This window comes from Bombus affinis, chromosome 4, assembly GCF_024516045.1.
Source record: "Bombus affinis isolate iyBomAffi1 chromosome 4, iyBomAffi1.2, whole genome shotgun sequence".
In the NCBI taxonomy this organism is placed as follows: Eukaryota; Metazoa; Arthropoda; class Insecta; order Hymenoptera; family Apidae; genus Bombus; species Bombus affinis.
In genome coordinates this window covers 3,503,664-3,531,222 of record NC_066347.1, presented here as the reverse complement: position 1 = coordinate 3,531,222, position 27,559 = coordinate 3,503,664, and the positions used below count along the sequence as shown (strand labels likewise).

Genomic DNA, 27,559 nt, shown 5'->3' with positions numbered 1-27,559 from the left:
ACTTATTATTATAAGGGCATCTGTACGAAACCAATAATAAAAATAATTTCGGCTTACAATACTACTCTTTTGCTAATTTACCACAGATAAACTTTATATCAATGTAATATGGAATTTATTACGTTCTGATTTTTTAAAAATGTTGCTTTAGATGTGTAATCAAGTTATTAATTCATTGCATTAATTTATCTTATAGTTACTTCTGTATCGTATAGTTGACATTTGCTTCTAACTTTGTTGATGTTTCATAGTTTTATGTATTATATAATATTTCTTTTTATTTTCATTTGCTTCCTGCAAGTTGCTCGGAAAAAACTAAACACTCTATATATTTTGACAATTTGAAGTTCCCCTGTCCATGGCGATTTTAAGACATATTTAAATAATTTAAATAATCCAAAATAAACTGCAGTTAATTATTAACCATGGCTTTACTTTTGCAGAGTTGCATTTTAAACCAAAGGAAGCTGTTTTTGAAAGAAATTATTACATTTAAACGGACGTCTATGTATTATACATGCGGAAACGTCAAGGTTAGAAATTCTTTTTAAGAAGTATTTTATTTTTACGAAGTTATCAATGAATATATATATATTATAAGCTTTATTCTAATTATTCTTTCACTCTATGAATATTTATAACCTTTTTATATATTATTTCATGATTTATATAATACATTTCAAAATACAAATTTTATTTTGTAAAGTAACACAGAAATATATAATTTTTATGTTACAGAAATTTAGACCATGTTTGCAAGTAAGGCATGTTTCTGATAAACACAGTGAAAGAAACACTAATGAAAGAGAAATGATATACAATGGAACATTAACAAACAAAGTCCGTAATATTAAACTGATATCCTTGTTATCATCAGTTGTATCAGTAATTTCTCAACCAATTATTTACATGAAGATTTTAGAAGAAGATAATTTAGCAAGTGCAGGAACATTATTTGCACTATTAAATGTAATTACTATAAGTAGTCCTCTTTTGATACATTTCTTAACAAGAAGATATGTAATTGAAATGTATCATTATCCTAACGAAGAGAGGTATACAGCCAAATTATATTCATTTCTTTGCAAAGAAAGAGAGGTATTTATATTTCTTTAAACTTATTTATTACTTGATTAAGCTATTTTCTATAAAATGATGATTTGTGTATTACAGATAACATTTACTCCAAATGATGTTAATGAATCTAAAACACAACTTACTGGAGCATTTACAACCTGTGTTGTAGGTGGTAAACCTTTGCTTTTTGATGAAAACAATTTTATAAATCCCAAACATTATAAAATTATTATGAAATATAACAAACCAATGGATTTTGAAGTAGAGCAATTACATATTACTGCGATCAATCAACCACAAAATAAAAGAATAACAATGGGGAACAAAAACGAAAATCAGAAATAATTTGACAAGTATAGTTTCATTTATTACACGGCTTTTTAGTCTAAATTTTTATACATTATTTAAAAGCACTATATAAGTTGCTAGGTACAAAATATATACGTTATTACGAGAGACTGTATATTAAAAGATACAGTACCAAATTACTAACGTATGAGATTGTACAGTTATTGAATTTGTAAAATTCATGTGTTCATCCTTTTAATTATATAATGCGTCAATAAAACATATTAAGTATTAAACGCAAACAAAAATAATTTATATAATGTGATACATAAATTTTGAAAAATTGGTTAAAAATATAAATATAATGTAATACATAATCTAATTAGAGTCAAATGTTTTTTAAATATAGCCTCCTTGTGTAACAATAGTTTTAAGAGCAGTACAATGTAATTTGGTAACCGTGCAAAAACGGCAAATACATTATTAAAGAGATCACAGATTATAATTATGTATATCCTTCGAGATTATTTCAAAGGAATGAGCGAAATGTCTCGAGTCAATTGTTATCACTATACACTAAGCTGGGAGTAAATCGAAGTCATCTGAAACATGTACCATCGGAACATGAATATCTTCTATTTGTGGTGTTGCTTTGAATTCACACAATCCAACTTCTTTTAATTTCCATTCCCAATCCATTCTTTGTACAGCATGTAATGATTCAGCTTCATTATGATGCCTCAGTAACATTGCTTCCTAAAATAGTAATTTTTTCTTTAATTTTATTCTAACTTAGATAAATCAAACTTTAATGGAACATTTATTAATGTATTACATCTTATTAAACTGATACTCATGGAAAAAAGGTTATCAGTCGGTTTTTACGTAACATGAATTAATTTAACCTGAATAATTAAAGACAATATATATATTTATAGTTGTCTAATTTATATAATTCAGGTATAAATATTATAATAACCGCTATAATTTTTACCTTAATCTTTTCCCATTTATCATCTACATCTTGTAACCAACTCAAAAATAATCTACCATTGTATCTACTCCTTGCGTTTCTATCTTTCTCTTCTTGTTCTGGAGTAATAACATTATAAACTTCCTCATCCTTTAATATCGTACAAACAGAGAAGGGAAGGGATTGATTGGCTAGAGCTCTAGCAGCTCTGCCATGTACTCTAAGGATTTCTTGTTCTACCGACAAAACTAGCTTTTCTTTTTCAACAACATGCTGCATTCTAAGACGATATCTCTCCTTTTCTTGTTCAATATACAAGTCCTTCATAGCGCCTTGCAATCCAACCGGGGGATTAACGTTGGGCTCTTTATTTGCATTTCCAGCTAACACGTATGTACAACGATTCATTAAATAATCTTTAAAACCCTGAGGTGGTTTTGGTTGAACTGGAAAAAGGCCTTTTCTCCTTCGTTCGATCTAAAAGAGAGAAAATGTACTTACGATATATTTTTTATAAAAAGAATTGTTGAAATGTATTAAAAACGGCAAATATACGAACCTGTTTTCTAATGTTTAAAAACAACTGATAACAATTAGTAATTGGTTGATCATGTGGATGAACTTCTGGACCCGTATTTGTTGCTTCAGATGCTTCATTAGAGGCAGCGGTAGCAGCTTGTTGTGCTTCTTTATTAGGTTTCATTTTTCTTTTTCTGGGATGAAGTTCAACCGGTGGTGCCGGGGTGCCTACATTTGACGTCGTCGATGAGGTAGTAGTAGAAGTATTTTCAGAATTTTCGGTACCGCTATCTTTTTGACATTTTCCACTAATTTCGTTGTTTTTCTCGGATTTTTCTGTCATAATGTTTGTTTTTGAAGTCGTGCCACAATTTGAGACTTCCGTTGAGGTATTTTTATTCGATTCAGAACCAGGAGTTTCAGGTGTTGGTGAATGATGCCTCTGTTGTGGTGATGAATTATTGGAACGATCCGTCGAAGTAGTTACTGGTAATGGAGATGAGTTCGAATAACTTCCATTTCCTGAAGAAGAGGAGGTTTCTTTCAAGGTTGCTGATCCATTACTCCCATTACCGGATCTATGTGAACTTCTCAACACTCTTTGGTGATGCGTTGATCTTTCTTCTCCATGTAAGGCACCACTGAAATCTTTCTTATCCTCATTTTTTGTATTATTTCCGCTTTCTGTAGGACTCGTTGTTCCACTAGTGGATTGACTCTGTTCTTTATCCGTTGAATCATTACTGTTAGAACTGGCAACTACATAGGGCAACTGATGACTCCTATTAGACGTGCTCTTTCCGTTTCTATTGCCTTGCTCTTGCTCGGACGTAGTACTTTGTGGAATAACTATCTTCAAAGGTGGTACTTTAGGAGCTGAATTGGAATCTGATCCTTTCGACCGATCTTCCTCACCATCGGATTCTGGAGGTGCTGGTGTTGTTGTTTTAGAGCTAATCGTTGAACCAGACGGATTCGAAGGCTTTGGACTACTTGCCATTGAAGAAGTACTTGGACTTTTCCTGTCCGTACTAATCGAAGTTGTGTTTTGATTGTTCTTGCTCGATGTTGCTCCAGATCCTTGTTTTCCCGACTTTGTACACTACAAAGAAAGGAAAAATATTAGTTTAATATTAATTTATTATTAATTATAGCATCATTAAACAATTATCTTAAAAAAAAGAAACGAATGTGCAGCATACATATATTCCTCTTAGCATCATAAATTTTATTTTACACATTTTGTCGTACAGTGATCAATTTACGAATGATATCAGTTTGTTCTCATTTATTTCTTCCACCGATTATATAAATGGTTTAATTATATATTTTATAGGTAATAACAATAAACAAACCTTTTCTCCAGTATTAGCAGAATTTCTACCAGTGCTTTGTCTTCCAGTAGTGGTGCCTTTTAAATTTTCTTTCGCAGGTTCTGAATCTTTTCGTTTCTTCCGACGAATCTCTTCGTCCTGTTCCTCCGCATTATCGCTTTCAAACGCGCGCTTAGACGAAGGCGACGCTGAAACCGCAGGAGCATCATCGGTAGTAATCGATGCGGTCGTTGTTTCACCAGAAGATGTTGTCGCACTACCAGCAGTAGACACGTTGTTACCACTACTCTGACTCCCTTGATTGTTAGCAGACTTGTTACCATCTTTATCTTTCTCGGGATTAGGATTCGGCGACGAGCTTGCACCCCTAACTGGTGTTGGCTCTTTCGAACTTTTGAATTCATACACGTCGCCACTGTCACCGGTAGATGATGTGTTTCCAGAGGTACTGGAGCCCGAGACGGCATTCACGGTCCCTGACGAGACGTTTGACGACGTCTTCGACGAAGTTTCCATTTGACCTTGATTCTGCAAATGCATGTTTAAAAAATGATGCGCAGATCATACACATTCTTTATCGTTACTACAAATAACGTACAATTTGTAAAATACAAATATTTTTTTGCTTGTTAGCATTTTTACACGTTATCGTATATTCCAATATTTCCAATGTAAGTATAATATTTATCGTCATACTTCTTAACAATGACCTCGGTACTGCTCGCTAATCGATGCGTATCTTTTAAACGTCATTCTTACAAACTCATATTTAAACGAGTGGCAAAGTTAATTTGCGTTAAGTGTCAGCGAAAACTTGGAACATTAAGTAAAAAACATCACTAATATATTTATTGAGTACATCGGTTAGTTTTTTTCTTTTTATATACAATTCCTATTAACAAGTCTTAACTATGTACTATGTATTTTATACATCGTTGAAGCTCCTGTGATTGCTTTGGTCAGTTAAATTAAATTAACGATTGTTTCTTAATGTCCCAGGTTCTCGTAAACATTAAAATTTAACGTTATTCGTAACGATCGTTCCAAACCACAGATTTTCATCGAAGAGACCTATCAAGTACTGATGCATACACGCGCGCGCGCACACACACATCGGACACATACAGGGTGTCCCAGTATTAATGGTACAACCAACGAGAGGGTGATTCTATATGAAAAAATATATCGGAAATATAAAATAAATTTTTTTCATTTGACGTTTTATTTTCGCGAAAAATCGACATTGAAAATTCGTTTAGCATATGTGAATCTGGCTAGTTATCGATTAGCTAGAAGTAAACATTCGGCAGAAGATTGTTCTACATGTGAAAATGTGTAAAAAATTTGGGATACAATTTCTCGATTTAAGGTCTCATTTTCAAAGTTCAAACGTATTCAATTAAGAATTGGCCTAGTACGCACGCCTGATAAATTTTCAAATTTATATGTCTCTGAAACAAAGAGTCTTATGAACAAATTTTATTCTACATTTTCGACTCGTTTTCACACATACAATAACTCCTACCGATTATTTACTTCTGTCTAATTCGATTCAATCAGCCAAGTTCAACTATACTCGACAAATCTTCAAACTCGTTTTAAACGAAGCGTCATATATTATTCCATATTTTCTATTTGTATTCCCGCGTATATAGAATCAATCACCTTCTTGCCGATTACCATCAATACGGAGACACCCTGTACATATACAATATTATATTCACGTATATACATATGTATACCTGTGCGTTTATGCCGCCTTGACGGGAGTTAGTAGCACCCCCTCCTTTCTTTTCATCCCTCGCTCCTCGCACCTGGTTGAGCCGAAGCGTCACCCTCGGCGAGCTTCCAGACTGCCCGGTTCCCGATCTATCGACTGTGGATAACAGAAAATGCCGATTAATTGCAAGAACAACGACGAAATAGCAGGGGAATGAGTTTCCACGAAACCAGTATTCCTCTGGCATCGAGGGAGAGGGAGAGATGGAGGATGGTTGAAGTTGAAGGAACCGAGAAAAGAGAGAAAAAGAAATTGATAGAAAGAAGAGGATGAAATAGAAGGTAAGTGAAAAGGAGAGGAGGAAACCATTCGAAAGAAAGAAGGACAAGAGATCCAGAGAGGAATGAGCCGCTGCTTGCTATCATTGAGGGTACGGCCGTTAATCACAGGGACCCCCGGGAGAACGAGTTCCTCGAGGAGAGTGAGGGGCATCCCGATCCGCGATCGATTCATTAGTGGCCTTTTACCGGACGATCGCGTTACAGGAAGGCATGCCATATTAAACCTTTTATTCGCTTGGCTGCGGTACGCGATCAGTACAATAAACGAAATGTACCGAGACCGACGAAATCGAGATTAATCTTTCGAGTATTTTATTTTCGAAACTTCTGTCGTGTTATAGTAATCAATTATTTATACATTCATTATTTATTTTAGTTAATTGATTAATTGTACATAACAGTATCGATTCTTATCGCCTTGTATATTTTATATATTTTGCCCTGGAAGTCAAAATAATTCAAAATACTGTAACATTTAATTTTTACGAAATATTACATCGTATTTGCGCATATTTTTTTTAATAATGTTATTCAAGTCGCTCGTGCTGTTGAACATTTTGTAGTTCACGAAATTTACCTTATCTTTATCTTATTTATCATCCTAAAAAAATAGTAACGTGGCTGATAAAATTGATCAATGGCTGCCATCGTGTCAGTCAACGTGTTAATTATTTTGTTCCTATAAATTAGTTGTTCAGAAATCTCACTCTTGTATGTAGATGAACGTGTATTACGCATATCAATATTTACAAAAGCATTTTACAGAGCAAGAACAATTTATCATTGTTTTTCGACAATTTTCGGACTTTTATACGATTTGATGGTGAAGGTTAGATCGTTAGAAGTCGGTAAAGTTTAGTGATCGGACTATCTCAGTTAGAGAGTCAAAGGCCAGAATACCTCGATTAAGTGGCAAACGCAAATGGAATACTAAAATTATAGTGTACGTGACAAGCGTACGTTCATTAGGTACACGAAAGGATCCATCGCAAGATACAATTACGTTCGCCAACATAATCGTTTCGAGTGTATTTTAACGGGCGGAATTGGCCCGAGAGAGATTCGCGAGCCGAGCGGGAAAACGGATTCCGTGGCGTAGCAATAATACGAGGCTTGTCCCGGTGATTTCATGGAACGCTTGTTTCGAGAGATTCTAGGATACCGTGCAATGTTGAAAGCGATGCTGACGCAAGCACTGCTCTCGATCAATATATAATTAAATCTACGAGTTAACGCGAACGTCACTCTATAATTGCAGAATTCAAGATCAATACCTATGCCGAATTGTATGAAAACGTTGCACGTTTAATATCGATTCCACTCTAAGATAATCTCTAAATAACATCGTACTTTTATTAAGATCTCTTTCCTTTGGTCATTGATCGTAGTTCCCCCTCCCATCTGCACCATGTTTCTTCCTCTCTCTCTCTCTCTCTCTCGTTCTTTCGGAAGAGGGAATTGTGCCAATGAAACTTGGCGCTTGCGAATAGTGTATCCCAAAATATACCAACTTCGCTAGTCAATGAATTCGTAGTTGTTCGCCGCCTCTTACAACGCTGACGATTCACGGAAATGATTTCACCGTATACAGATGCCTCGATGCTTTTTAATTACTTTAGGAAATTCCGTTCGACTTGATCGCATCGGTTGAAAAGAGTATTCTGATTCGTTTTTAAACCGTTTGGTAGATCGATAGACGAAGGTCTCGCGACCACTTACGGTGAGATAAAAAATCTGAATTTAAAATGGAAATTATTTTGTTTATTATTACGCGTTGAAAGAATTCTATACATAAGTATACAAATAAAGATTATTTTGTTTATTGTTACGTATAGAGAGAATTCTATACTTCACTTTCATAACTCATGCCCAGTAAAGATGTTTTGAAAATTGAAAGTTGTAACAATCTTTAGCCCGAGTAATTTAAAAAAAGCCTTAAAGCATTATGTTTCACATGAATTATCGCGTGATGTTCTGCCACTGGAATCTACAAACAATACCCTTGAATCACAATAGGCACATAGTGACGCTTCAAATTAGTCGATGCTCCTTTTAATCGATCGAAATTGAAACAAATATGCTTATTGCTAGTGTCGCGACTACGCACCTAGCACAATTTCAGGTTGTTGCATAAATATAGCGGGATTGCAAAATAAACCATTAGTCGGCGACATCGATTGATGATAACCGCACCCAGAACCCTACCCATCTTATAGAAGACCTTCAATTTTAGACTGCAAAAATCATTTGCGTATTGATATATAAAATTTCCTTATACTGAGTAATGAGTTCGTTCTCCTATCGTTAGGATAGGCGTTTTAAAGAATATGTTCGGGATTTGAAGTGGCCGTTCGTTTATGACTCGGACAATACATCTATCTGTTTTGGGAAAGTCCGAATTACCTACCTCCCGAAGCTGTAAACCTTACAATGCGGACCTCATTGAGACACTAAATAACACCCTAAGTGCTCGATGGGTCAGGCCAAAGGTAAACAGCTGACAATAGCAGAGGATATGCGCCCACGAAAGTACACAATTAAGCTATGGAAAACTCGAGGACGAAAAATCAGTATATAAGGACGAGACGAAGCTTCTGGTGGCAGTATCCACATCTTACAACAGTCTTCATGAGAACGTTAAACTCTTTGTGTACACTAAAAAGTGCAAATAAATAACCAAACCATACTACTACTCGATATATTTAATTTATCTACACCTTGAGCGTTAATGTCGTTCAAGGTTCGTGATATCAACCGATCGGTTACAATCTGACTGATCGCTAGTTAGTTGAGAATTCGCAACATATTGGTTCTTCTATCCCGGATTAATAAGGTCCGCGTTGTAAGGTTTACAACTTGGAGAAGTAGGCAATTCGGACTTTCCCAAAACAGGTAAATGTGTTGTCTGAGTCATAAACGGACAGCCACTCCAAATCTCGAACAGAACATTATAAAAAATTGTTTAAAGATTATAAAGACTCATGAATCTGAATTTTTGACGATAGATACACATATTTATAAATAAATAGAATCAGTAAACTAATTATAACAATTAAACTAAATGAATAACTTTTATATGAACTAATAACACTTAATGCGCACATTAACTAACTTATTATTCGACCTAATAAAATCTATACATCGTATAAAAAATAGCAAATTGTGCAATTTCAGAATCCATTTGCCAGGTTGCGTGCTATATGTATACAATCTTTCTAGATACACTACAAAAGGAGAAGTAATTCTGATTTAATGTAGTACGATTCTAAATGAAATCTTGAGCTTTTTATCTTCACCGTATGTTGCGAATTACTGTTTTCACTCTCGAAAAATGTAAACTTTAACACCTGACCGATTTTATGACCTCCCTATATCTCTCTCAAAGGCATTACATATTTATGGAACATTCTTACTGAGAATCGACGATAAGCAAATATCACAGTGTATCCGACGTACGTGCTTCTCGGAATGCAACGTATATTATTTCATAGTGTATGTACATATGTACACATATACGCTCTGCCCTCCCACTTCCTGCGCGATAGAAGAAATCTGTCTTCAAGGGACTGAACCATTAATACGTTAAAAAAGCTATCGAGCGAGACGATTTATCAATCACGTCGTACTAATCGAGATGATTATATTTCACGATTCGCCAAATATATGTATTATGTAAATATCACGCGCTCAGAATAACATGTAAATTTCCATAAAACGTAATCACGCGCGAGAAGTTAGCTATAATATTAATGTTCGACAGATCAAATATTGAAAATCGATAAGATAGCTGAAAAGATAACTTCATAAAATACACGCGGAATTGTTTTATATATCATTGAAGGAATATACTAGAAGTCGTTTATTCTGTTCGCTTTCGTTCCTGACCTTGCAAAACACGAATCGAGAGTTAGTTTTTATCCGACGAATGAAGATATCATACCCTTTTTGACCGATAACGAAACGCGTTTTATCGGATATTGTTTGCAGGAGAAGTTCATTAACTTGTAGCAACAAAGATAATTGTACAATCGATGACATAAATTAACGCATGACAATTATCTTTTGACATGCCACACAAATCATTGCATTAAAATTAAGTGGCAGTCAATATACATATATAATACTTTAATTAATTAAATTAAACGTAAACGTCTTGCATAAGAATATAATATTGTTTCTATCTTTCTGCTTTAAAAAAACGAATATATATACGTAAAAATGTATGTAAATATTATCGTTCTTGAAAACATTATTATACCGCGATTAAAACAAAATTTGCAGATGAGCAATTCGTAATGGCCGATCGACTAGTGAAGTACTGATCTAAATCCAATTATCGATCAGCTCAATGACAAAATATTACAACGAGAATCAAGGTCAACCGAGATACTGCTCTGTAAAGTGTCGCTGTTTCCTCCTACGGACTATCCGTCAGTTTATATTGCGAAAGATTAGCATATCGTTAAGCTGAAGTTTAAAAGATTTCAGCTACATTGAAAGCGAGCGTAGCGAACATGCTATATCGTGTTTCCAACATGTTCCGCGAAATGAACGAGACAAACTACGCAACCGGTTTTGTTCCTCGCTATGCACGTACGTTTAATTGTCGTGGTTAAATATTTCCTAGTCTTCGATTTGACTTTGTTAACGACCAATAAACTGCGAAGACTGCGACATTGACACGATTTTTGCATTAGCAACGGTTTCGACGTAGAAGCCTGCAATATTAATCGCAAGTATAAATCATTTAGATCAGAAATTTTCAACCAGTATGCCGCGGAAATGTTTAAAACTATGTGCTAAGTCAATTACATTTATTATTATGCATTTAGTCACTTACACCGTCAAATAAAGAAATGATAACAACCAATACAACAAAATCTGTTCGGTGTAAATGCCCTTGTACCAAACATAATATTGAAAAAGATTGAAAATTACTGATTTAGACACCTGTCTCTTATCCAGAATTGTTCAAAATAATAATTCAACTCCTGACTTTAGAAGAAAAAGATAAAGAGACAAAAAGGAATGCGATATTAACACGATTTTTACGTTAGCCACAAATAGATGACCATAATACTGAATTATTAATTGTGAATATAAATCATCAGGCTTCTGTACCTTAAAACGTATACTTGTACCAAAATCATTCAACACAAAAATTGGGTTTCCGATTACAGAATTAAAAGACAAACGAGACGTAAATAACCCAAGGTAGCTTGTTAGAAAATGGTGCGCTGTTGCAATAACTGCAACACAGACCCCTTTCGGAGGTACGATCACCCTAGTGGTGTCGATGGACGCAGCCCGCGAGCGCAAACGTGTCCAATGTACTTGCCAGTCAGCATGCTCGCTCGCTCGCTTTCTCTCTCTCTCTCTCTCTCTCTCGCTCTCTCACCTCCTCCCTCTTTTTCTCCCCCTTCTCTCACCTCGTACAAGTCTGCCTTTGTCCCTCTCTCGTTCGACAGCAAAGAGAACAGCAGCGAAGAGATGTATTCCAAGGTTCAGCACTCCTGGTTCGCGACTGACGCTTCTTTCTAGGTTGATATCGAATGTCGTTGGTAAACGGGACGTCGACTCGATGGAACGACGCACGTTAAGAGAGTAGAAACACGCGCTAAGCCACGTGGTCGACGGTACTTGCTGGTAACGGTACTTTTGGATCAAACGATGGCAGCCAGAGGGTTTCGAACGTGTACAAACGTAACCACGAGCGCATACCTGCTCTCGCGACGGACCACCAACTAACACGGCTCCTGACGATACAATAATTCTCGATTGATTATCGCGGAATAATATAATGGGCAAAAAAGGATAATGTGACGATCGAGCGTAGAATACAAAAAGTATACAGGCCGACGAGAGGTTCAGTAACCGTCGAAGCAGCGTGTGTACACTACTGCCACTCGTACGGCTCCCACACAACGCGCTAGAGCGAAGACACTGACGATGAGAGAGCTAAGAGAGAGAGGAACCGGCTCGCGACTGTGTCGCCGCGTCTCCGTCTCGACCAACTTCTACCAGGCGCGGCACTGCATCGCGCGCACGATACCGACGCGTCACTACTGGGGAATGTCACGTCTAATTAAGTGCTGTTTCTGCATCGCCCGCTATTATTACCGATCGGTAGTGATTGCACGCTCACGCGTGTCCATAAGCTATACGAGCGATTCACATTGTACGCGCACGCGCGTATAGATAGGTTACGATCGTATTAAATATTTATCATGCGCTTATGTGTGGCGAAAAGAATAATCTTGCTAATTATCACGATCTTGTATGTGTTTCACAATGCACCGAGTACATATTGCATCCGATGGGACAATTTTTCATGATACTCTGATGTTATGGTAACAGAGGTAAATGGAAAATTTTTCTGTTTTGTAGTTTTATCTTCAGCTTTTGAATAATTTGTATAATAATACAGAATGCAAAATGATTTGTCTACTTTCTTTATTTTTCCGGCTATGAATTCAGTTTTGCAATTGAAAATATTTATTAGGAATTTAAATAATATTCTTATATGAAAATTTTCTGAAGGTTGTTTTATGAAAAAAGAAAACATATATAAACAAAATAAAGATTATTTTTGCATCATCTTTTTAAATGTATCTATTCTATAAGTAATTATCAACTTCAATATACATATAAGATTGTTGTAACGCGTGGTTTTTAACTATGTTTTCTTTTTTTTTTTAAGATTTTATTATATTTATCAAAAAGAAACTTGTTAAGAGCTATGTCGGTAAAGTCGGTTTTTATTATATCGGTAAAACGATACAGCAAAATGCATTAGCAGTTATCAATAAATAAATATTAGTAAGTATGAAGACATGAAATATTTTCTTAACTTTAACATATCTTTTTAATTAATCGTTTTATTTTCTAGTATAAAGAATAAAGATAAAGAATATAAAAACATTTTATTAATTGCATTAATTACATTGTTAGATAATGAAAATGACTTTTGTGAATTTATATAAAATTAGAATTTTAAAACATTCCAAATAATAATATTATCAACTAAAGCATTACGTCGTCAAACATACTTTACTGTGGATGTGATTACATATGTATATTTATGTTTACTGTTTCTGTAACTAATTGAATTTAATATTATTTGCACACCTACTTTGCATATTTAAAAAATATTTATTTTTTTTTTATATATTCAATATAAAAGCACCTATGAGGGAACTTAGCATGCACGAAAAGATCGAATTCCATGTAAGAATTAAACTTCAATTTTAAAAAGAAGTAAAAAAATAATATCAGGGCCTTTTTGCATAATTAAACTGATATTATTAACAGTGTCATAAATTATAATTTGTAATTATTGATACTAATAATGTCTTGTGCAAAAAAACTTGGTAATATAAAGTAAAATTCTACAAGTGAATTGTACTAATTACAAGTCAGCTAATTGTTGTCCGATAACTTATCATTTATCAATTCACTAATATTATTAGCAATTTATAGATATTTATACAATATTATTTTTATGAATACAACTAAAGGAATGTTGTTTAAACAGAGAATAATATTAAACTTTAATAAGTTTACATAATTTTATATATTATATGCATTCTGTGCATTTTGTATCTAGATTTTTCATAAATGCGTAAATATCTGTCTATCTAAGTACTTTAGTACACTATAATCTTAATAAATTATTGTGCAAATAATATCAGTGCATAAGAAGATTGCATATAAACTCACCTTTATTTTGCGGTGGTGTCCTCCGCATCTCACAGGGGGCTCCACTGTCCTCAGCAACGTGCGGTGCAGCGGCTGGCGCACTTCCGGTCGTACGTTGCTGCTGTTGTTGAAATTGAGAATGGTGATCGTAAATCTGCTGTTGCTGTTGCTCTTGTTCTTGTTCCTTTGACGGCGCTGATGCGCTTGTTTCAGCCGGAGAGCATGGGCTATCAGGGGCAATTGCTGTATTTTCATCAGGTGAACTCACACCTGTAATATCTATAGTCACAAATAAAACAGAAATAAAAACTTATGGGCGTGCTCTTCCAAAAATTGCTTCAAACATTTCAAATGTCTAGACGTCGATAAAATACAATACAGAATATAGGAATAATGTAACTGTGGTTCAAGGTAAACGTTTGGTAGAATGTACACAATAATTTCTAATATTTGGATTATTTGATCAACATTCTAAAGGAAGTAACATTTCTTTCTCCTTCTCCCTTCGTTCTATTAGAATAATATTTTCATTACATTTAAGGTCTACGTAGTTTGTCAACACGATATGAACAATTAGGACACTTGACAAATTAGCACAAATTTTCAGTCTCGATATATACACACACTCTCAACACTTCCCTAAGATATTTAATTAGTATCTTCACAATCTCGTGTGTACATGTCTAAACAAAATTCCGATTGCTCTACCACAGTACAGTTCTTATAACAACGCACAACACACCTGATTAAACGACAATTAATTGGCAAGAAACGACTCCTTTTTTGAGAGGAAAGGTTTCGAAAGATCCAACAAAAGTTTCGATGCTTCGAAATGTAACGGATGAGCTATCATCATTCTCAGTGTCTTCTAAAGCTTGATATTATAGGCAATGCTAAATCTTCTGCTTCAACTCATTCCCACAAATGCTTTTGACCGTACTGATATTTGATCACGTTCTTTTCTAATTTTTTTTTTTTTGTTTTTTTTTTTTACAATAAACAGGTTCTTTCTCGATCTCCTTTTTTCTTGCGAGACCAATTGTCACGCCGATCTTGACGATTCAAAGGCGGTCAGGGCGACATCTGTCGGTCCGCCGGGGGAAAGTCCGTACGTGTACGTGCTCGACGTGCACGCGAACACGGCCCCTCGCGAACTAGAGGCCATGTTGCGTCGCTATGTCGACGATTGGCTCCGCCTTTCCCCGCGACCCCCACCAACGGTGAGCCAAGAACGTTCTTTTTCGCCAATCGGACGCAGGCTGATCCCGCCAACGACACAGTCAGTCGTGCGCTCTACAAGACGGTGGTCACAGTCACCACTGCATAAAAGCATGTGGCTGTATTCGCTATGATATCTGTATACGAAGGCGGACACATCCTATAGCTATATCCTGTATCTGCACAAGTGTCGGTGGCAGCATTTCCTCACGTGCCGCTTCTGCGCTTCAGCGCTCAGCACACCAGTCATGAACGGAACCGTGCCGTAACCGTTCCGTGTCTGAACGGATAACATAAATTCACCTTGACATGCATTTATTTCAGGCAGAATCTTGCTAGTGGACGAACGTGTAATCTATCTATATTTTATAATGCACAACGAAAAATTAATAGAATTAGTCAGGTACTATAGTTTTTTATACAACCAGGAAGATAAAAGTTATAGTGATAATGATAAAAAGGATGCTGCCTGGAAAGAAATTGGAAAAATGCTAAATGAACCAGGTAGGTAACGTATAATCAGATTTTATTTTCCCTAGTGGAATGAATATTATCCACGTGTTCTTACATCTTAAGCTATGTATAGGGAGTACGAGGCTGACTCGCGAGACTGCCTCGGGAAGAGTCAATGATTCGTTTAGATGCGTATGGAAGATTGAGACGACTTTATCGAAAGTGTAACTGCAGCTTACCCTGCCTCGCTTGCTTGCCTCGCGTATTCTATGTTATTACATGAGGCAGCTATCGGTTGAGGCAGCCTCACAGGTCAATCTCATACTGTCTGTACATAACTTTATAATTTGTTTTTTGTATGCAACTACTTAATATTTCCAAATTCATTGTTAAAGAAGTCCTTAAATCTATCTCTAATATAAGACGCTACAGAAGCATTACTAACACCTTGCAATGGAAGATTTTGCTAAGACGAAATTCTTTCTAAAGGTGCCATAGCTGATAGTTGAAAATTGTGAGATGTAATATAGTTGTGTAGAATATAGGTCGTTGAGTAATGATTTTATCCGCATGTTCTGGACTTAATTGAATTTTTTCCTGGTATAGTTTGAATTTTTGCATTAAAATTTAGAAAATATTTTTCTGACACTCTTCTCGCTTGTGAATGCCGATAATTATAATGATACTTAGCGGGATTATCGAGTTACGGTTTCGAATATTACGAGGCGCTTCGGTACATTAAGTTTCTTATATATTTTTCTAATTTTGAATTACAAAATATTCCGCCATCGCTATTCTTTCCGTACGATCCGATATCAACTGTTATACATTTATAATTGGCATCTACTAAAGCTAATAAGATAAAAGAAAATGTTTCTTTGCAATTAAAATGAACCGGCTATTAGGTGATGCAACAATAATCACACGCTTTTTGCTTAAAGCATGAATACAATTAAGAAAATTCCGTTTTTCGAAATTCATCAGCTATTGTAAGCCACTTAACCTGACTGAGTATAGCGATATACTCTGGACAAAAGGTATTTAATTATTGCCTTGTAAACCTCAATCATATATGATAAATGAAACAGCAGTATGGCCTAATCGGTAATCGAAAGTTATGAATCACTGGTTGCTAGAAATCTGGAAAACAGCATATATTTTAGTTCTAATTACTATGACACCTACGATAGTTCTTAATTTTCTTCAACTATTCTAGCTAAACATTGCAAAAAACAATGGAACAGTTTGCGAGATAGTTTTCGCAGGTCATTAAGGAAAAGAAAAGATACAAAAAGCGGACAAGCCGCAAATAAAATTAGAAAATGGAGATACGAAGATGAAATGTCATTTTTAATTCCATATATGAAGGAAAGAGAAACTATTACCTCGGTACAAGTACACGTCAGTGACGAATCTAATGATGAATTGGATGACGTCAATACGACAGAAGACAATAGCAATTTAATAGAAAGATCATCATCTTCTAAAGTTAGCGACATACCAATAGAAACATTCAGGAGAAAGATGAAAAGAGAACCAGCAACAGCAGTATTAATGGATTATGCTTCAAGTAATACTAATAGGACTGTAAATGAAGAACAACAAACTATGGACGACATAGATTTATTTTTCAAAAGTATAGCGTTAACTGTTAAAAAACTATCACCATACAATCAAATAATAGCTAAAGCTCGCGTTTCCTCTGTGATATCCGAATTACAAATACAAGAACTTTCCAATACAAATCGCCAACATTTTTCATCAGAATCACTAAATTCATCAGCCGTTTCAACACCCACACCGTCACCATGTACACTAGAGTCACTACAAACGATTAATCCACAGCAACCAACCAACACTTAAATAAGTTCAATGCACATACATAGATAAATAACTTAATTTTTATATGTTTTTCATTAATAAAAAGATTTACCTCAAACATACTGCTTGCTTTTCTCTTGGACTTATACCTTCCTTGAAAGTTGTATTGTTTTTTTCGTGGAATTTTCTATTTTCCCTAAAAGAACATTTAAATCGTGCATAGACATTCTGATGTGTAGGAAGGACTTTTCTTCATCATCCATTAACTGTTTGAATACTTTGCGAATTATGTATTTTAATAAGACGTAACATAAGTGTTACGAAGCCTTTAGACTGGGTTCACACAGAGGTACACATATGATAGATACTGAATACACATATTCGTTTTGTTTATTTTGGCAATGATAGGTACTTTTCGTATGAAGGTGACAGATAAAACATTGAAACACATGGCGACATACACACGGTACGCAGCTCGCGATACTCATACTTCTGTGTGAAACCGGCCTTAGTGACCAGTGTAATAAATCAAGATGGCCGTGTGCGTCTTCTAAAAACAGGAGAAGGGTCGCCATCGACAAAAACAAACCTTTCCAAATCGTTGGATGAAATCAGCGATATTTACGATCGTTACGTCTGTAAAGCGTCGAAGAGATGAATAAATGAGATATGGGAAAGGAAGCAGGAAATAGGAAACAAAGTAAGTACAGACTGGTTGAAAAAGTGAAAACGTGATTCGGTAGAATGCCAAACTACCGTGAGGGCTGATGAGGGGAAGATTGGCATGTTTGGTCGACGTGTGGCTTACTGGTGAATACGAGAGGGACGAGACATGCTCTTAGGGTATTTGCACACATGAAAAGCAACGTTTACTTTAAAGGCGATAGACTAGTATGATTGTCGTGACCGCTTTATTTTTTTCTAGCATTTTTTTCTGATTAATTATCTCGAGTATCACGAATCACTTGTCTGTTTACCAGATATGAAAAAAATGGTAGCAAAGTCTAAGACAATAACATTTTTATAATATCGAGTTCCACCTCTTTTATGTCTTCCTTTCACGTTGTGGTTAGTATCAAGTATATATGTACGTAGTCTTGTAAATAGCTCGGTAAACGTAAATTGAATGTTTTTGTGAAAAGTCAAATTTATCAATATTTTAGAGGATATACTATTTTTTAGTACTATGTAAATGTTTTTCTAAATAGGTTGCCCATGTAGAGAGATATATTGCAATTAATTGCAAGTTAAATTATTACATATTATATTCTTTACCAATTATCGTTTACTATATTTATATTCTTGACTGATACTCTAATTCTCTCTCTTCCTCCCTGTCCTCAATTATTTAAAAATATTAACACAAAAACGTAGGTACGGTTCTAATATAGTAGCAATTATGTAATAATATAAAATGGAAGATTACTAACATTTTAACTAAACGTTCAACTAAGTATTACAAATACAAATTTTTCCAATAAATTATATTTTTTACAGTTTTTATATATTGTAGTATATGTAGTACGTATTGTTACATAAAAAAAAATTGATGAAAGGAATAGATAAAGGAAAAATAAATAAGTAAAGAGCTAAAAAGGAATTAAAGGAAAGAATGTAATCTTATTATTAAATTCTAGAAGAGTAATAACGAATAGAAGCGTCTCCAAGAATCTGTGTGTTCCATTTAGACAAAGGGAAAAAATGCGACGCTTTCAAGTAATTGATGTTCTCTCAGCGTATTCACAAAAAGATTCGAATCTGAACGTCCTGTGAACTTTCATGTTAACTTGACTAGTGTACGATCCTTGTCGAGGAGTTGCGACATTCGTTGGTTTTCTTCCCGATCGATATCTCCGCCGTTAGAATAAAGCTGGCCATTTACGAGCAAAGATGGAACTCGTCGTGTTCCAAGATTTTAGACTTTTATTCTCGTTCCTTTCACACCGCGTGTTTCATTGGTAAAACACATTTCCTGTTTATCAACGGTCCGACATTCAACGAACGATAAAATGCTTTATCCCCACCGCTCGTGAGAAACAGAAAACGCGAATAACTGAACAGTCGATGGCGTGCGAGGTAATAGAAGAAATCCTTGGACGATTAATATCGCGAGGAAAACGTTGTTCAAGGTTTCGCACTTGAAATTTTCAACCGATGTGATCTTGCGATAAACACGAACGTGATAATCTCGATTATGCAAGGATCGTGCAATCGTTATACCGAGTTGCCTATGTTCGTTGATTAGAAATTTTTATATAGAATGGCATTAAAGCAACAAGAGTATAGTACTACTCGTTTACCTGATATTAAATGCGCTTGAGATATCTGGCAATAAGGTATTAAATTCTATAGATTGATTCATCAGAAACATCTGCTTCGAAATCGCAGTATTAGGAATTACTGCAGGTTAAACTGAATCGGTCAAGGCATACCAGATACTCAAATTATTTTCCTAATAACTATTATGGATCAGGGTACAAAATTCTTTCTCTCTTTCAAGTATTCAGATACTTTTTGGGGTATATACATACACACATATATGGTGGGACATTGTGTGACTTTAGGATTAAGAATTGTAGGTATTAAGAAAGAGGAGGGGAGCACTATTATGTCGAATTTAGAATGCAATGAAACATGTATTTTTCTATCATATATTAGGTAATTTATAATAATAATTAAAATATAATGTTACTTTGAAGAATGAGAGGATGAGTCAGAGTTAAGTAATAAATCTTGTAAATAAAATCTATTCCTTGAATTTAATGTTGTATGTAGTATATATATGCATGTATAATATATGTAATATTACATCATACAAATATAATATAATAAATAATCGTCATAAAAAGAAACTCAATATATTCGAAATGATTTTCGAAGTATGTATTTGGAATAAAATATTTCTGTTATTTCGATTAATTTCCAAGAAATGTAATCTTTTGCGGTCACTTTAATAGCACGTTAATTCCGAAAAAAAGAAGAGAAATGGACTACAGAACGAGGCTAATGCGTGAAAAACAGGGAAATAGTTCGGGTTTCATTTTGCAATGTTCATTTTCAACAACTTGTTAAATACATTCCTTATAACGGGACGATACTTATTCATATCAAACGAATGTTCCCATTCCAAAATTGTTTGCAACAGATGAGAATAATCAGACATCTGATATTTCGCTATTCGAAATGTAGCGTGACGAAAAGATTTCATGTACATACTATCTCGACATACATAATTCGCGGATGCCGTAGAAAAGGTGTCACGTAGGCACAGATGGCGTCATTTTGTTTTCGTGAGAGAACACATATGGTTAGCACCAGTGAAAATAAGTTCGGAACAGACGCGACGCGACGCGACGTCGCGATAAACAAGCCCGTCACTTCTTGAGTGGTATATCGGCTTTAAGACACGGGCGGCGCCCGATACCGCCTTCTCCTTCTCTGACCAGTCTGATGAAAACTGCATTCTCTTTAATTACATTACTGACTGGAGATTCTACTTCAAAACTTTAGTCAATTTCACACGGCGACATAAATATCTTGAAAAAAAAAGAAAAAAAAAACAGTGGAAGAGAATAAGAAGAAGAAGAAGAAAAAAGAAAAAGAAGAAGAAGAAAGTGTAACACAAATTCCACGACATTTCGTACCTGATATATAGATAAAAGCATACATATAATAGAGATATAGGGAAGACCGAATGCTGCTATACAAAATCGAAAGATCCGGATAAAAATCAGTTCTCGTAGCTCTATATATATACGTACATGTACATTTGTACATACATACATCTTTCTGGATATACACATGTTACGATATCTTTAACTAGTGTATTATTTTGATGTATCATTGATGTTTGTATGAATATTTTTTGAGTTTAGTACGTTGACCTTTTCAATAGGTTATTGTGTAAGCGAAAATGTCATTTGAATTTTTTAGCGTTAGATAGGATGTTTGTATATATGTATGAAGTTACAGGAAATTATATACGAGTTTGCGAGGGATAAAGGTAGAACATACCAACATAGGATGTTTGTCATGTATACACGTGTATAGAGTTACAGAAAATTATATACGAGTTTGGTTCGAAATAAATGAATGACTATATTGAGTAGATATTGGTAGTGACTATATATAATCTTTGTATACGTGAGTCCAACGCCCATTGGTATTAAAGATTACTTCCTCAAGAATGCCTGGCACGGTACAGCGGTACACCGAATCTTCAGCTTTAAAGCCGAGTTCGAAATTCTCTGTGGAAACATTGGATTTGTCGTCGGCATCGTCTCGCAGGTAAGCCAGGGCCGAACTTTCGTTAAAAATGACCACCATTGTGAAAACACTTAGGGAAAGTGAATTGTTTCACAAAATGGCACAACTTCAGAAAATAGATTATAATATTCATGAAGATATTGAATCTTCTTATGATTTTCATAATTACATATATTGTTGAGATTCAAGGAGAAAATTTACAATAAGAGCCAAAAAAACAGGTAAATGTAATACGAGATCAATCTAGGAAGACTTTATTTGTCGTTTTATGATATTTCAAAAGAAAATGAATTCTATTTTATGATTTCGTTTATTATATCTATTAAATGATTATTCTGCTACTGGGTAAACGAAGTCATTTATTATTTTCGTTTCAAGCATTAACAACTAGATGATTCCCTATATATATAACTTTTCTCATCTGAAATAAATGAATTTTTTGTACATTATCTTGTAATTAAAAATCGTCCCATTATAAACATTATTTTAAATGTTCAGTTAATATTTACCAATATTCACTTAAAAAATTTATATTAAATATTGTAAAGAGATATTGCATATTTTAATTAATTAAGAACAATCTGAGGGAGAACATCCTCCAGGGAGACATTCTTCAGTAGTTGTGCTACTAAAAATTGTTTTAAATAATTTTAACATTTAAAGGAAATATTCTTCAAGTCTTGTCATCAACTTCAAAGTCATGCCATATATCGCGGGTCTGATGTCAAATAATTTTCCTAATATTACCAAAAGAAAAAGAAAGGGCAAAAACAGAGGGCAAAAAGAGAGAGAATGAGAGAGAACGTGGTACACTTGATATTAAAACAAAAAGCTATATGTAACATTATTATTATAAAATTGAGAATTATATGCGCAATATTTGTCCTACTTTAAACATTCAGATATTTTTAATATATAGATTCTGGTACTAAAACTAATCAATTTTCAGAAACTATAGTCAAATCAACTATCGGGTAGCTTGTATCATTTTCTAACACAAAACTACAATATTCGTCATCAATACAAAGAATACTAATAAAGTCAGTTATTGAATAATTTCTTCCAATGTTATACATTCCGAAAATATGAGTTAGCGTCTAGTACAATTCCACCCTTAAACATCGTCCAAAATATAAACGCCGAAAATCCCAGATCCATAGCAATCGGAGATGAAAAATTATGTGGAACAGTGCGGCCCTGTCTCGAGTATTGATCTGTACGAGAGTTGTCTGCCGCCCCTCCCAAGCCCAACGCTGGATGTTTCATCCCTCCGCAACCCCTGAACAACAAGGATGTCGTGCACCTGTGACTACGGTGTTGGTGAATACCCTATTACATATATATATAGGTATCTTACGCCGAGGAGACATTGTCTTCGCACGGTAGGTATTAGGTATACGTAAGTACATGTGAGCTTACGATTTGACTCACCATTCGCTCTCCACTTCCACTATAACATTACGATATTCTACGGCCTACGGCATCATTCAAATTCGACCTTCGCGTTATGGAATAGTTTCAATTTTGTCGGAGATTGGAACCCACTTATGCAACCACGCAAGATACGCTAAAAGGGAAAGTGACCAACGGAGTTATTCCTAATGCCGAATCCACACTTGCTAGGACTATATACAAACAAGTTTATTTATCAAATCGCTTAATTCCACAAAACAAGAAGTAAAGAAAATCGATAAAATTATAAAAGATAAGCATAACATAATCACAAGTATTTTGGCACTAAAATTTCAAAAATTGTTTATAGCGAGGTTAACCACTTTGGCCTGTGAACGACTCAATTCGCGAGCTGCTCGCGTTGTTCGCGACTGTTCGTTAATGTTGGCAACGTTGTAATGATATTGAAGCTCGTGAGCAGGATATAAGCAGATCTTTCGCAAATAAGCCCTTTAATATATGTATTGCTTTCTAAACGGTATTCGCTGCTCGTTGATGAGTTCGTTGCTCGCAAAAGTTTCCACAGTGCCTGCGAACCGTTGTGTGAATCTAGCACCAGCTGCGTGCTGTTCGTCTTGCGTATTATTTGAAGCGGCATCGTATCAATGCTTGTTCATATCAATGCAGATTTTTTAAATATTTCATTCTCCATTTTTTTTTTTTTTTTTTTTTTTTTTTTTTTTAATTTGTATACCTAGTCAACTAAAATATGATGCTGATTGGTGATTACTGCTTTGTGACGTGAACATCTATTATATAAAACATTTAATCACCAAAATATGATATTTTTATCTACTTGCCTTATTTCGGTATTAAAATGCATTATATTTAACTGCTATAAATAGTAAAAATTAATATGTTTTAAAGTCTTCATGATTTCTTAATTAAAGTTTGCGCTTCACCCTCGTATTAAATTTTTATAATCGCATGAAACTATGTTTATGTGGTAAAACAAAATTTCATATTAATATATGATCAATCGTGAATATTAAAATAAGTACAACGATGGAAAAATATTTAATATATGCATTATGATTCAAAACAATTAATTAAAAAAATGAAAAATGGAAAGAAGAAGCTGAAAAAACTTGTTAGTTATGCCTTGTAAGTAGCTTGTTCCATGTGTTTCTTCGACCTTAAAGGGTAATGGGACGAAACGGGACAGAGAAAGGGTAGCCGAGCAACGAAGGTGGATTGTATATGAATGAACCCGGACCCGCTGACTTCCTGCGTTTAGGAAGGTCGTGCACCGTCGCTTTCATTTATTGACGAGAATCTCTACTCTACTCTCTACTATACACAAGAACGAACGGAGGTGACCGACCCCGACAATGTTGTCTTTCGTTTAAAAGAAAACTTTCTGGCTTCTATCACGCTATAATTATGTACTGTGTATGGAAGAGATATAGTGAGAGATATAGTTATAAAATCGGTAAAGTGTTGATGTTAAAGTTTACATGCTTAAGAGCTAAAACAACTATTTTAGACATATAAGGGGAAATAAGAAGCTTGGATTCTCATTTAGGACCATATGGCGTCAATTCAGTACCGTTCTTTCCTTTCTAATATACATAAAAAAGCTATTTAGGGATTCTAGATACGGATTCTAAAAATATACAATTTACTATTTTTCGTATAATATATATATATATATATTAAAAAATATAGATATACAAATAACGATTGATTTTTACTTACTGCGTCTCTTTTAAATAGTAAACATAAGTATATCGCGTTACGGAATATATCAAAGAAAAAGCTAATTGCTATTCATTGACGTTAGAAATAATAATACAAGCATCAAGAAATACAGTTATAAGTTATAACGATTACGATACGATTTATGTTTGAAATTGCTATGAACGAAAATGGGACGATATGGGATTATATGTCTATAAATAAAATAGAATAAAAGAAAATAAAAGTGGGGTGAAAAACAAAAGAACTGTAGTTTACTTACCATTTCCTTCCTTAGTATTGATATCATAACCATTCACGAGCATCTGCCGCACTCGAAAATCTTCTTTACGATTGATAGACGCCTGAACTGCCGATTCCCCATTTTTGCTCGTCCAGCGGCCTTTTGACCCTCGCTGTTGCAATGTTGATGACCTTGAAGTAGTATTTGATGCAGTTGTGTTCTCTGTTCGATTTCCGCCTGAAAACAAATAGATGAGTTAGATCTTTTATGAATCACCATTTGCTAAATCATGTAACGCGAAACAAACACACGAAACTCTTGTTTGTAAACTACATAATAACCAATAAAAAAACATTCCATTGCAATTTAATTATTATAACATTACCTTGGGTATTCGTCTATTTACTTGAAAAAAATATTGAATATTTCATTAAGTGTCCCTTCAATATATAAAGAAAAATAAATATTATTAAATATTAATAAATATTATTAATAAATAAATATTAAATAAATATAAAATTCGGATATGTAAACTGGAAAATGCCAAATACGTACAAAATAATGAAATTGATCGGCTACGTAGTGTATACTTTCTTTTTGTTTTTTATTGAATACGAGTTTTAGCCTCTTGTAAGTCTATAGGCCGCAACAATTACTGTTAAATGTATAATCATTTAACAAATATACAAAAATAGTGTGCTTAGAATTAGAAGCTTAAATGAATTACATTGTTTCTAGTACTTAATCTTAAATCTAATGTGCATTAATCTTAAATCTAGCGTTTAATCTTCGGTCATTTGAATTCACTCTTAATTTCGGTTTTACATATTACAGTCGCGTAGCTATATTACCTATATGAATATACATATTAACGCCTCCTAGTGCACATTGTAGCTGCAACAAGTTACCGGCAATCGGTGTCGCTGTCAGGTCATTTCTCTTATGGCGGGAACTCGAGCGCACGTCAATTATTTACATTAACATAACCCTCTCTCTTTTCTTTGTTAAAATTGAAAGGCGCCATTCGCCGCAGCAAAACCGCGGGAACTCGACTAACATAAAATTACGTGGTTGGCAGGCCTGAATGGAAAGTACAGGCGGGCAAAACTCGTTCGCGCGAAGTAACTAGCCTTGATTTCGCATTGCAGTTTGTTTCGATAAAATGAGCAATACACAGCAGAAAACTATGTGCCTATCGGGAGGTACAAATACTGCGTAGTTTGCGCGAGTGTTACTTATCAGTGTATTAATAAAGAAATAAACACGTAGACTCGCGATCAAACAAGTAATCCAGCTGTCAAGTACATTCTTCGACTAACCTATGTACAAAGTAACGTAAAGTTACGTTGTAGTGAATTTTATTGTCAACTACGTATGCCTGTGTAAACATAAAAAGAAATAAAAAATAACTCGTCCGAACGCATGAAAGATGTTCAGCGTAAAAGGTGTACATGCATGGTGGATCACATGGAGCGTTATTGTTTGACCATTGACAATGTGTTATGTATTTCATTAGAGTATTAAATTGTGCATGTGTTTGTGTTCGATAAAGTGTTCCTTCTTCTCACCTGATGCTATTTCCTGGGAGGTCATTTGAAGAAGAAGCGCGAGCTGTTGTCGCTCGGACATCCGCGCTGGGTAACCGCGGAAACGACTGTTACCGCCTGCGGGCATTCCGTCCTCATAACTCATGTAACTTAAACCCGAAAACGCACGTGGAGGATTTCGGTGAGCTCTCGAAAGAAAGGATACCACTGAGGAACGGACAAGTGTCTTTGTTTTCTAGACTTGCGGTGGTTTGTCACGAGCAAAGATAACCTAAAATCGCACAGTCGGTTCACGCCATTTTGACCTACCGAGCGCGCACAGATACGTGAATCGACAGTCACGCGACACGTACGTAACCACACGCGCCAAAACTGTTTTCATTCGACGAACACTGTGAATTGTCGCTCGTGATTTATGCACTGTTGTTTCCCGGGCCGATGGTTTGATTTCACGACGCGGCATGTGTGTGCGTGCTTCTTTCGAAAACGAGATTCGCGACACACTACTCGGAACACAGTGCGCAATATGACGCAACGTTTGTGTGTATTTACAGTTGGTATCTCTGTCGGTAGCGTGAATCGCGCCAATATTCAAATCAACATATTTAGTAAACTGCGGATTTTTAGCTAAATTTATATTTTTGAGAATTTTATGAGAGAAGTAAAATCTCGGTAGAAAATTGCTTTATCTACCAAGTATTACAGAGAGCGTTATACGTTGGAGAATTCATATATTTTCTCATATTATGTGCATTCCGCGCAATTTTGAAATTCCAAATTTCGTATAAATGCATAAAAACCCGCAATCTAGTAATTAGTAAATTATGAATTTTTACGCGAAATCATATCCTTCGTAATATGATCTAATAAATTGGACCTATGTAGACAAATTTTTTACCTATTAAATAATATAATATTTATTTTTTATGAT

General features: G+C 34.8%; 3 protein-coding genes across 5 annotated transcripts; 2 read left to right on the top strand and 1 right to left on the bottom strand.

Annotated features, from left to right (window-relative positions):
* The first annotated feature begins 179 nt into the window (after nt 1-179).
* LOC126915784 (transmembrane protein 70 homolog, mitochondrial) lies at nt 180-1,857 on the top strand. The gene is made up of 3 exons (XM_050720794.1): nt 180-533; nt 739-1,098; nt 1,174-1,857. Exons 1-3 carry the CDS (start codon nt 426-428, stop codon nt 1,420-1,422), a joined length of 717 nt encoding a protein of 238 aa, XP_050576751.1. The 5' UTR covers nt 180-425; the 3' UTR covers nt 1,423-1,857.
* On the bottom strand, nt 1,420-27,227 carry LOC126915775 (ankyrin repeat domain-containing protein 12). 3 transcript variants are annotated; one of them, XM_050720782.1, is made up of 8 exons: nt 26,650-27,227; nt 25,121-25,318; nt 13,972-14,229; nt 5,934-6,067; nt 4,213-4,719; nt 2,898-3,959; nt 2,360-2,815; nt 1,420-2,121 (listed from the first exon to the last, which is right to left on the bottom strand). In XM_050720782.1, the coding sequence occupies exons 1-8, from the start codon at nt 26,771-26,773 to the stop codon at nt 1,942-1,944; spliced, it is 2,919 nt and encodes a 972-aa protein (XP_050576739.1). In that variant the 5' UTR covers nt 26,774-27,227; the 3' UTR covers nt 1,420-1,941. The 3 variants fall into 3 exon arrangements, with proteins under 3 accessions (XP_050576739.1, XP_050576741.1, XP_050576740.1); XM_050720784.1 differs by lacking the exon at nt 26,650-27,227 and adding an exon at nt 17,555-17,638 and having other exon boundaries at nt 25,121-25,261; XM_050720783.1 differs by lacking the exons at nt 25,121-25,318; nt 26,650-27,227 and adding an exon at nt 14,693-15,249.
* On the top strand, nt 15,268-17,564 carry LOC126915783 (uncharacterized). Its single transcript, XM_050720793.1, has 2 exons — nt 15,268-15,672; nt 16,838-17,564. The coding sequence occupies exons 1-2, from the start codon at nt 15,540-15,542 to the stop codon at nt 17,482-17,484; spliced, it is 780 nt and encodes a 259-aa protein (XP_050576750.1). The 5' UTR covers nt 15,268-15,539; the 3' UTR covers nt 17,485-17,564.
* Nucleotides 27,228-27,559: the final 332 nt, after the last annotated feature.